Raw genomic sequence first — 12,253 nt, 5'->3', positions numbered from 1 at the left:
CCGGCCGGCCAGCGTCGAATATCCACCCTGAAATTCCAATAGATAGCGGCGCTCTAGATAGTCTTCAAAATGGCGTCTGTAACGGAAGTGCGTTCCAAGCGGAACTGCCGTCGAATTTCTTTTGGCGGAAAACAGAGCATCGCAGATATTAATATGCGCTTGCAGAATGTCTACGGAGACCCGGCAGTGAACAAAAGCACGCTGAGTCGTTCGTTGGTCGAGGCGTCTTTCATCATCGCAACAAGGTCGCGCAAACCTGTCCGATCTCCCGCGATCTATCCTCAGTAAATTGTACAAACGACTTCAGCGTGTTCGTCGCCACAAAAATGCAAACGAGCTTCCGCTTCTCCGTGACAACGCAAGGCCTCACTCTAGTCTGCGCATCAGACTGACGAGGTCACAAAACTTCACTGGAGTGTTCTTCCTCATCCTACCTTCGGCCCGGACCTCACACCTTCCAGCATCCATCTGTTTGACCCAATGGAAGATGCGCTCTACGGGAAGCACCACGTGGATGATGGGGAGGTTACTGAGGCAGCAAGACGTTGACTTCGACGTCGACCACTGAAGTGGTACCATGCGGACATATAGACCTTCCCAATAAGGCGGCGTAAGGCCGTCGCATTGAACGGAGATTATGATGAAAAATAGGGTGGTCAATAATATGGTGCGTTGGAATCCTGAATTAAACCAACCTCCATTCAGAAAAAAAATGTTACATTACTCACTGACGCCCCTCGTGTAAGCCAAGTCCAAATCAAATGGTTCAAATGGCTCTGAGCATTATGGGTCTTAAAAAAAGGTTCAAATGGCTCTGAGCACTATGCGACTTAACTTCTAAGGTCATCAGTCCCCTAGCACATAGAAGTACTTAAACCTAACTAACCTAAGGACATCACACACATCCATGCCCGAAGCAGGATTCGAACCTGCGACCGTAGCGGTCGCGCGGTTCCAGACTGTAGCGCCTAGAACCGCTCGGCCACCCTGGCCGGCGGGACTTAACATCTGAGGTCATCAGTCCCCTAGAACTTAGAACTTCTTAAACCTAAGTAACCTAAGGACATCACACACATCCATGCTATGTTTTTCATCCGCTTATGTTCCTGTACGCTGTCCAATCTTCTTTGTCTTTGCCTTGAAGCCAAATCACAGAAAATACGAAAAAACACTCAGACCGAAGATCACACGTCCCATAGAAATATTACTGTAGCTGAAGCTATCGCTGCTTGTAGGAGCGTTGCAAACTAAAAATTAGAAGAGAATGCATCAGTTTGCACTAAACTAACGGGTATCCAGGTAGAAAATGGGCGCCAAGATCACACATGAAAAAAGAAAACAAGACTCGGATGCCGCGCGGGGTAGCCGCGTGGTCTAGGGCGTCTTGTCTCGGTCCGTGCTGCCACTCCCGTGGTTCGAGTCCTCCCTCGGGCATGGGTGTATGTGCGTTGTCCTTAGCGTAAGTTAGTTTAAGTTAGATTAAATAGGGGCCGATGACGTTCGCAGTTTGGTCCCATAAGACCTTACCACAAATTTCCAAACAAAAATTTCCAAGACTTGGCAGCGAATTTTGAGGGTACCGGAGAATGCTTCTTGTGGTCTGTACTATTTAATGTAAATTTCAGTGACATTGAAATGTTTTTATTCTAAGAAAAATCTGCGACTGAACGTTGGTATCTTTTACATACTAACAAGTTACTAGAGTGAAACATTGGGGCAACTTTCGAGCAGAGATAATCGTTCACTATTCTCAGCGGATACTCCACAAACAGTTAGGTACAAATCGAATACGTAATGAATGCAAGAACAACGAGTACACTTTCATACAATGGTTTCCATTGCCGAGAAGCTTTCTGAGACAAGAGAAAAACGGTTCTAGGTGCTTCAGTCCGGAACCGAGCTGCTGCTACGGTCGCCGGTTCGAATCCTGCCTCGGGCATGGATGTGTGTGATGTACTTAGGTTAGTTAGGTTTAAGTAGTTCTAAGTCTAGGGGATTGATGACCTCAGATGTTAAGTCCCATAGCGCTTAGAGCCATTTGAACCATTTTGAACAAGAGAAAAAAATACAATCGAACGACAAAACATATTATCTCCTAGGCTGGCTTATTGTCAGACCACTGCAGTAACAAACCTTTCTCTGAAGCTAAACCCAACTACATGAATTGGCTACGCATTATATTACAGGTTCAAAAATGGCTCTGAGCACTATGGGACTTAACATCTGTGGTCATCAGTCCCCTAGAAGTTAGAACTACTTAAACCTAACTAACCTAAGGACATCACACACATCCATGCCCGAGGCAGGATTCGAACCTGCGACCGTAGCAGTCGCGCGGTTCCGGACTGAGCGCCTAGAACCGCTAGACCACCGCAGCCGGCATATTACAGGTTGACTGTAAAACAGTTCTAATGCATCTATAACGTAACGCAGGAAGTGGTTATACAAACTAAAGTAAAATCTGGTACGTACGTTACGTGGGCATCTGAACGGTTGTCCCCCCCCCCCCCAAACTTCATCCGAATATAAAATACGAAAGGGAATGACTAATACCATTGTCTTTAATGTGTATGCAAATATAACAGGTTTTTCATATAGAGACGCCGTTAGACGGAACTGATATTGACTGGCGCGATTGTAGCAAGCGTGAGTGACTGCCTTAAGCAAGAATCACACGACGAACGAACAAACGAGCGATTAGCTTTCTCGGTCCGTTTACGAGTCAGACATAGTACCCACTCGAAGGCCAAGGCGCTCTTTCACTCATGTGTAATTTTTACTTAAGATATTAAGACAGTCGCTGAGCACACGTGCGCAGATGAGTCTAAGTTCTTACTAGACGGTTTCTACGCCGGACAGAACACACGGCGACGAGGCTGGACGCATATTCTGGATGTCCGGCTGGAGCTCCTCTGCGGAGGAATCATTACCGCGCCCTCTCTGCGACGAAAACACGGACAGTGCAGCCGGCAGTGACGACACTCTTGACGTCAGAAGCAGTGAAGCAGCGGTCAACGAGGCGCTTCCTCCTCCATGATTCAATGTGTCCTACTTGGGGACAAGTGGCTGCCATCTCCATCCACCGACAGAATGGTCGCTATTCCGCTAGCACTATCGGGACAAATGAAGGTATGTGCAGCGCGTGATTACACTGATAGTGGTAAGAAACAGTTCTACAGGAAGTGTACTCGCAGTTGCGAATATGAACCACCTTCGGCTGTATAATGGAATGAAGACAATGAAAATTTATGCCAGACTCGGAGTCAAACACGGATTTCTAGCTTTACGTGAGCGACTCCCTTAAGCACGTCGGCCACCTGAGCACAAATCATAACCACACCCAGACTTCCACACGTCGTCGTCCGTGTGTCACAATCTGCACTCGTACGTCCAGGAAAGACATACTTAATTAAGTAGAGGGCTCGGCGAATAAATACCAAATATCAGTGGCTGTGTTATTAAAAAGTTCGATGCAAGGTTCCTTCGGACATTCAAGCATGTCCGAAGGAACATCGCATTCCTTCAGACATGCATGAATGTCCGAAGGAACATTGGTTCGTACTTCTTAATAACCCAGGCACTGCTATTTCCTATTTAAAAAAAAAATCTGAATTTACACAAGATACTTTGTTTTCAACTCGCTGAAACATATAATTAAGCTTGAGAATGGTTTGTGATTGGGCCTCGGACAGCACTGACAATTGCAAAGGATCCCGACGAAAATACACCAAACCGGAAGTACTATTTCCATATAGGTCGTCGTATGACACAAATGGACGAGTAACCCATCTTCATGCAAATTTTGAATTCTGCCTCAAACAATTTTTGCTGTTGTTGTGAGCTTCAGTCCGAGGACTGGTTTGATGCAGCTCTCCACACTGGTCGATCCCGTGGAGCATCACCACCTCTACCTATCTATTGCGCCACAGATCCATTAGGACCTGGTCATTGGACGACGGTTCAAATCCACGTCCTATCATCCTGATTTAGGTTTTCCGTGATTTCCCTAAATCGCTTTAGCCAAATGCCGGGCTGGTTCCTTTGAAAGGGCGCGGTCGACTTCCTTCCCTAATCCAATGCGACCGATGACCTCACTGTCTGGTCCCCTACTCCGAACCAACTAAGAACCTGATCAGTTTAGTCAAACCTTGGTTGGTCTTCCTCTACAATTTTTACTCCCCACACTTCATTCCTTGACCAAATTGACGGTTCCTTTATGCCTCAATAGATATCCTATTAATCGACCACTTTATTAGTCACGTTGTACCATACATTCCCTCCCCCCCCCCCCATTTCTATTCACTGTCTCTTCGTTAGTTATTCAATCTATCAATCTAGTCTTCACCCTACCTCTGCAGCACCACATCCCAAAAACTTCTATTTTCTTTTCTGAACTGGTTATCCTCCACATTTCACTTCTGTGTACGACAACACTTCAAGACAAATGCCTTCAATAACGACTAACTGACATTCAGATTTAGATTCGATGTTAACAAAACCCTCTTTTTCCACTATTGCCATTATGCGTTTTAAATTCTCTCTACGGCCATCGTAGGTTATTTTTCCGACCAGACAACAAAAATAATCTACAACTTGTAGTGTTTCATTTTCTAATCTAATTCCCTGAGCCCTGCACGATTTAATTCGACCAAATTCCATTACCCTTCTTTTACTTTTGTTGATATTCATCTAACAACCTGTTTTCGAAACAAAATCTCCATTCCTTTCAACTGACCTTCCAAGTTGTTTACCATTCTGACAGAATTCCAATGTCGTCGTCAAACCTCAAGGTTTTAATTTCTTATCCCAGAATTTTAATTCCCTTCCCAAATTTGTCCTTGGTTTCATTTACCGATTGTTCAATGTACAGACTGAATAACACCGTGTATAGGCTACAAACGTGTCTCACATCTTCCTTTCATGCCCTTCGACTCTTTATAAATGCCGTCTGGTTTCTGTCCCAGGATGCAGACAACCTTTCGCTCTCTGTATTTTATCCCTGCTACCTTCAGAGTGTCAAGCAGAACGTTTCGATCACAATACTTATGTGACTCTAAGCAGCAGGCTGGCAATGAGATGGCCAAACACTGCCTAGCGTTTGACGAATGATCTTCGTTTCGTGTACGATTTGCTTACTGTCGTAATTCTATTCACTACAGCACTGCTGGAAATCTAACAGCATAAAAAAAGACTGGTTTGTCTCTATGCTGTGTCCTTGCTTTTCTAATTTTCCTTGAATATTTCTGATAACTATAAGGTAAATATTTGGCCATTACTGAAGATCTATTTTTGTGCATGCTTGTTCTTACCTAAGGCAAGAGAAGGTTTTTCCTGGCTCGTGTGATGGTAGAACGATGCAATATTAGTAAGTTCTTCGGTAGGCTTGTCTGTTTTATCTTTCATTATGCGTCAGAAATCAAGTAGACCTGTAATTTCATCGGTTGAAGGATCCACGAGAATTTTCAGTGTCCTTTGTTTCACTCATCTGCTTCCCCTCGTGGGAACCGCCTTCATCCCAACTCTGCTGCGTTTCTTCCCCTTCGGAAAGATACCTCTGACTACTTAGTTGACTCGGAGGAGGCTCTAGCCGATTTATTTACTATCGTTAGCCGTTAATTGGTGTTGAATACTTTCAAGTATCGAATATGTAATCCAGTAAATTAATCTTTGCAGTTGAAAGGCTGCGTGTCCGAGAGTTATTAATTTATTTCTGTCGCTGCAGAATGATGAAAAATAAAGCCGCCTCATTGTTTCCATTCATTGTCAAATAGCAGAGACTTCATATGTGTCAGGAAAAGTTGGTAGGATCGGGGAAAGAAGGGCACACCACCCGCTACAGCGACCACATCTGATGAAGTATGCTGACGTCAAAACAATTCCTTACCGAAAATGGCCTTGCTTTAAACGAAATTATTCACAGGCGTAGGCCCGTTTCTGAAAGCGTAGCCGCCATGATGTTTAAACGGTTTCATCTTTTCTGACTAATGCTCCAGTCTTGAGGGATACTGGTTTTAAATGGCTCTTACTGGTCCTGCAGGGAATGGATGGTATGCTGCTTTGGTGCAATACAGGGTGCTTACAAATGATTCATCGGGTTTTGACATCTTATAGCGTGAAATACACAGCGCCCATCCACGCATGCTAATAACCAATGAAGAGAGTATATTTTACAGTTTTGTTTATCCCTTTTCAGATATCACAGGCGGCAGGATGATAATAGTTTGCAAAATGACGAATGATCAACAGACCTCATTTTGTGTGGTGCAGTATGAGTCGGTAGCACCCGTGAATGCCGTGCAGTGTGCGTTCTGGAGACAGTACAGCATGCAGTCACCTACCCAGTAAAAAGGGCGCAGGTTTCCTCTGTAAAGGGAAAAGCTTCAGACGGTCAGGTGTTGCAGGTGAAACAGTAGAGAGTGTCCAAGAGGCGTTCCTTCGTAGTCCAAAGAAATCTTACACGTCATGCAAGACGCGAACTGGGCATTCCGCACTCAACTTCTGCGGAAGTGGTAACATCAGAAACCATACCGCATACAGCAGCTGCAACGTTTACAGCCATTCGACCGCACCATCAGATACGAAGTTGGTGGACTTTCCCAGGAAGCCATGGAAGATGGTGAATTTATACCCGGTTCAGTGATGAGGCGTCGTACTAGATAAACGATCAAGCGAATCAGAACAATGTTCGTGTATGACAAATCCCAATTTTGCAGTGGAGACTGAAACAGGTTCTCTAAAGGTTTATGTCTTCTGTGCTGCTTCACGTAGCAAACTATACGGGCCCTGCTTTCTTCTTGGGAAAACCGTGAGGGGTGAAACGTACCTACACATGTTGCAAGACTGTTCGTTTCCTAAACTAATAGCTCATATACCAGATTTCATATTTCAGCAAGACGGAGTGCGCCTCATTGGCATGAAGCCGTGCGTTGCCCACTGACCGAGGAACTTCGAAACCGGTGGATTGGACGCTGTGCTCAGGATGATTCGGCACACTTCGGGTGATCCCCAAGATCTCCAGACTTACAGTTTGTGATTTTTTTTCTTTGGGGATATGTGAAAGATAATGTTAATGTACTATCTTTGCCGACAACATAGACTCAACTCGAGGATCACATCACTGTTGCGCTGGCGATAACTGTTGGCAGGGACATGCTCACTCGTCTATGGGTCAAACTTGACTACTGCATACATGTTTGTCGCGTAACACGAGAAGAGCACATAGAGCATTTGTAATTATGTATAAGAAACTTGAAAATGTATACCAAGTCTCGTGCACTATTTTGTATGTATTACTGCGTGTAATACATTCATCCAAAACCAGATGAATCATTCGTAAACACCCTACTGATTCTCGTGAGGCGTTTTTGGTCTTCCAGCCATTTTTTTCTCTTCAAGTGAAGAAATTTTGTTTCCCTTTTTTGGGCTGGTGAGTCATGAGTACTTTAGCATTGGCCTTAACCCTTAGACTACCAACGGGACGTATGTGTCCCACGATAGGTTACCAGAGAACCAACTGGAATTTGTTGTATGTTGTTGCTATGTATCAGTGTCCCACTGGTAAAGGGAAGCCCACAAATTGTGAGCAGAATTCTTATAATCACAGATTGCTCCTGTAGGTTGTGTCGTCCTCAAGTTTCATTGTCAACCGTCGTCACCGTGTTGTCACATCGAATAAGTTCGCACACCATAGCCAACCCAATTAGCACACTGGCAAAGCGAGCTGCCTTCGCGCCTTCCCAGGCACATTCCGTCCACGATTTCCACCCACCAGTTGCCGCTTGCCGCATCACAAACGAAGCCCATACTGAGCAACTGTAGTGTGAGTTACAAACTCGGAGACATGCTCTGTCCACTGAGTGTCTGTTGTCAGTGTGTGTTGTAGGTTTTGAGCAGACGTCTTCCCCCCCCCCCCCCCTCCCCACCAACACCCCCTTGGAAAACGAAACTTTGGGAAATATTCTTTTCATATTGCTACTTCTGACTAAGAAATTAATTAAAATAAACATTCATTAATGTTTTTGAAATAAAATTGGTATTCAATGGGTTAAGTCTGATGGAAGGTGCAAAACCGCACATGCTGTACAGCACAACACGTATACAGACTTTCTTATATAATTCGCTTCGACGTGCTCAGTTCAGATAAAGTGTAAATTGCATTGCTGTCTTGCCTTTTGTGACTTACGAAAGCGCCAGTTACTGATCTAATTCACAGCTTTGGCTCAGTGGCAAGGTACAAAATTATACACCTAATGTCTAGTAGCTTGATTGCTAGTTGGTAAGATATTTTATACCTTCTTTACCACGACTTTTACCTCGTGAAATACTCCATATAAGCGAAAGGCAGTGAACCTCCCCCCCCCCCCCCCCCGCCCCCCTCTTCCTCGTAACTGAACGGGTATTCCTATAAACTACGCCTAACAACATTCAACGGGGCGATTATGATGAAAACAAATATAATGGTAAGAATCATGGCACGTAGAGTGTTCATTAAACTATGTAAGTGTTCAGAACTTTAAAACGCGTCGGATTTTAAGCCATTCCACTATCTCACGAAAACAACAAATTTATAATATACGAAAACTCACGAGACGCAGTGTAGTCGAGCCTTCTTTTGAAACAGGGACTTGCGCAGTGATAAAAATCGTTCTCTGTGTTGATACCAGTCTACATACCATCCGAGCCAACCAACCTGGCTGAAGATATTCCTCAGTTTCACCAGATGATTTCCAACGAATTTGGGTTGGTTACTTCTGGGCAGTCTCAATCATTTGCTTGCCGACAATGTCTGTTGTCTCTGTGAAAGAAGGTACAAAGAGGAACTGCATCTATTGAATCATTTTGTTGGGAGGGGTTTGGGAAAGAAAGAATGAAAGGGGGGGGGGGGGGCTCACAGCTTGTATTTTCGGTGATTCATTAGAGCGCAACAGTACCAGAAACTACTGCTCACAGCTTGTATTTTCGGTGATTCATTAGAGCGCAACAGTACCAGAAACTACTGCAGTACACAGTGTATTTGTAAAAGATACTTGTACAAGGCAGTGTTCCTGAATAAGTAAACTTCATGCTTCCTCTCGTTCGATTTACATAAATTGTAAACACTTGGTATGAAGTGCAATACGTCCATACTGCGACAGTAATCAAAAACAATACATATCGCTATCATTTAATTTTGTGTTTCCGTTGATTCACTAGAATCGAAATTGAAAACGATGTGCCATAAATCTCGATTGCTTCAATGTAGATTATCTGACTACTTTTGGTGCTACCAACAGGATGATTAAGTCGCAACCATTTCCTTTGTTCTACACAACAGTATGAGTTATGGCGTTGTTATGTGGAAATGTTACTTTTGTGGCGAATGTGTACTGGTTGTAGGTGCGTCAGGAGACCGGTATTTCTGCGTGGGGAAGTTACCATAGAACTGACACTTAACGTTAACTGGAGTGAACGACGTCTAGAATTCTGTTCACACGGTACATGAGCCAAAACATGCACGCCAGAAAACCTCTACCATTAATGTTCTTGGAAGTAGTCGAATTCATATAATCAAATTTTTGAGTTGAAATTATCGGTAAAAATGTGCTAGACAGATACTTAAAAATGCTTCTGTCGCGCATCTTCCATTTGTACTCTTCGATATTGTGGACCCGAAGAAACAAAGCAGTCCAGTAGATTGAGTGTGTATTTTATAATTTACGCTTATTGCTTAATTGTTTGAAGCGTTACACGTCAAATTAAAAGCGCCTAATTTCCCTGTTTATGTGAACGACATAATTAATAATAAACAGGTGCGGTTTCACCATTTCGAAAACTCATTCGTGGAGTATGTTCGTCAGTGTGGAGCCACTGTTAATTTTGGGCTGAATTCTAGTAGGAGTTACCTTGTGACTAAACAAAATACCTCGAGGTGTTCGAGGTAGGGCGTTAAGTTGATGGAGTAAAATGGTAAATCACGTAACATTACGTGATGGTTTTTGTTCGAGTATTTTTGCTGCTGTGTATGATGCAGTATTACGTATATGATAAAAATTCTCCTTCAAATACGTCTGAAACGACCGACGGTTCGAAGTTTTCGGGCCGTAGTAGTAATTTTGGCCGCTGAAATCTGCACAGCGCGACGAGTGGCGCGTCTTATTAGCGTCATTACTGAAGCGTTACAACGTAGGGAAAAGTTCCCAGCGGCACAGCACCAAGGAAGGACCTCACACACCCACCAGCTTTCGGAGACACGCAAACCGAAAGTGGGAAACACGAAGGAGGAGGAATTATTTCGAGTCTCCGTCGGCTGCAGCTCTCCCACAGTATTGATCAGAGCTCCACCGAATGTCGCTTCTGACGACTGCGCGTGGCGTTCTTCTGTTCCTTACAGAACCGATCCAAAACTCCAGCAATCTATACTGTCTCTCTGATCTCGTGTGTACGTTACTAGTGTCCGTTCAAAACGAGAGGTAACACATTTTACGCGAATGGCAGCAAAACATGATTAACAACATAACCTGCACTGATTTGATGCATGAAACTGGACGTTAATGCGTCACACACGAACTGCATTTCCGTAGGGAGTAAGGTCATTTCCATCGAATTCACATTCTGGAAAGCGTATTCTGTTCGTTTTGCACAAATATGCTATCTTCTTTTGCTTCCAAGCGTCACATTGTTATTTTGCTGAGCGGAACTCCAAATCTGTAAAATCATCGATACTTGTCTGTGCACTCATCTGAAAATGGCTGCCCAGTGGCAAACTAGGCTCACATATGACTTGCAACAACGTGATCACAGGAACACTTCTTTTCATGTTGCGTAGCACAGAACACTGTTCTTCACTGTCGGGATCGAAAATCGACAACCAAGTTCTCTTCATTATCCGACGTCCAGGACTGGTATGGCACAGGATCACAAGATATCACAGTCACATTTCACACGGAACACACATTTTCTGTGGAAATATTTGACAGCCAGTTTCCTTCTTACCAATAGAAGTTATGATCTTGGCGTTTAGTTTCGTGTTGTTTACCTGACGATGATATGCGTTTGATCCATAAAATACACGCTTGGGCGAAGTGTTCAGTATGTTAGAAATTTATCGATTTAACGGTGCACAGAAGCGTCTAAGCCGGCGAGAGAGCCGAAATGTGAAGGTGTGGTAGGCATTTGTTGATTATCAGACTGGGCTGGAAAAGAGGGTACTGCATTTAGTCCTTTATACCGAGTGCATACAGAACAGAGATGAAACACGAGAAACGTGCTGGTTACACTCCTTGTTGCCTGAAGAGAGCCAGGAAAGAAAATGCCATCGAGGTGCTGTAACTTGAAGCTGTTTTTACGCAGCTATTGGGGTAGCTCTGACCTTTGTCACCAGGACTAACTAATAATTGAGAGTGAGGAGAGAAATGAGCTGCTCTTTGGTTCATGCAGTAATGCTTTAACTAACGGATACCGGCGGCGCTATGGCCGCGAGACCAGTGGAAGGAGACGCGCGCTCTGCGGCAGCCGGGGCACCGCATGCAGGGCTGTGGCACCTCGCGCGACGCACAGTACCTGGTCTCCATGTCAGGCGGCGGCAGCAGGGGCTGGAGCGGCCAGGCGAGCACCACGTGCGGGCCCAGGCGCCAGCAGCCGACACTCCACAGCACTGCGCCGGCCGCCGCTGCCATGGTCTGCGCCGCTGCCTGCCGCCGGCTCTCCGCCGCTGTCCCCCCCTGCCTCCCGCGGCGCCAAGCGCGCACGCCCGTTGGCCCCCCACCACCCGCCCCCCCGCCGCTCGACCAACCGGCGGCCTCCGCCGTCCCCTCCCCCCCTATTATTGGCTGCAGCGCGGGGAAGCGGTGCGACCCCGAGGGTTGCGTGCGCGTTGCGTGCGCGTTGCGTCCGCCAGACAGAGAGGCGCTTATTGATCCCCGCGTGCAGTGAGTGCGTGGACCTGTGCGCTGCCGAGGGGGGAGGCGGGAATGTGGCGCCCGTGCTACTGTTCTGCTGCGCACGGGGGAAGCCGTGTCTGCCGTCCCTACGCTACACCTCGACAACAATTCGACGAACGTGAAAATAAACAATTTATTATGTAAGTGACCATATTTGTGGGAGTCGAAGCTGCGACCACCGGAATGTAACAATGCTCCGTAATTGTTATACATTATTAAGGCTTACATCGAAATGAATAATAAGCACCAAATTATAATATAACCCTTAACTCACGAGATGACTTTTCTGTACGTATACTACGAGATGGGGTCTCTGGCACCAGCATGTTCACTAC

The 12,253-nt window shown here is 45.3% G+C and overlaps 1 protein-coding gene across 1 annotated transcript in view; it reads right to left on the bottom strand.

The window, feature by feature from the left end:
• Positions 1-11,667, bottom strand: part of LOC126236567 (protein gustavus) — a 343,635-nt gene extending 331,968 nt beyond the window's left edge. Inside the window, exon 1 of the mRNA XM_049945975.1 lies at positions 11,539-11,667. Coding sequence (XP_049801932.1) covers positions 11,539-11,654 — 116 coding nt within the window. The 5' untranslated portion in view covers positions 11,655-11,667. The remainder of the gene's footprint in view (positions 1-11,538) is intronic.
• Positions 11,668-12,253: the final 586 nt, after the last annotated feature.

The sequence above is a fragment of the Schistocerca nitens genome, chromosome 2 (genome assembly GCF_023898315.1).
Source record: "Schistocerca nitens isolate TAMUIC-IGC-003100 chromosome 2, iqSchNite1.1, whole genome shotgun sequence".
NCBI classification, from domain to species: Eukaryota; Metazoa; Arthropoda; class Insecta; order Orthoptera; family Acrididae; genus Schistocerca; species Schistocerca nitens.
The sequence above is the reverse complement of the archived record's forward strand: the minus strand, read 5'-3'. Positions and strand labels throughout refer to the sequence as shown.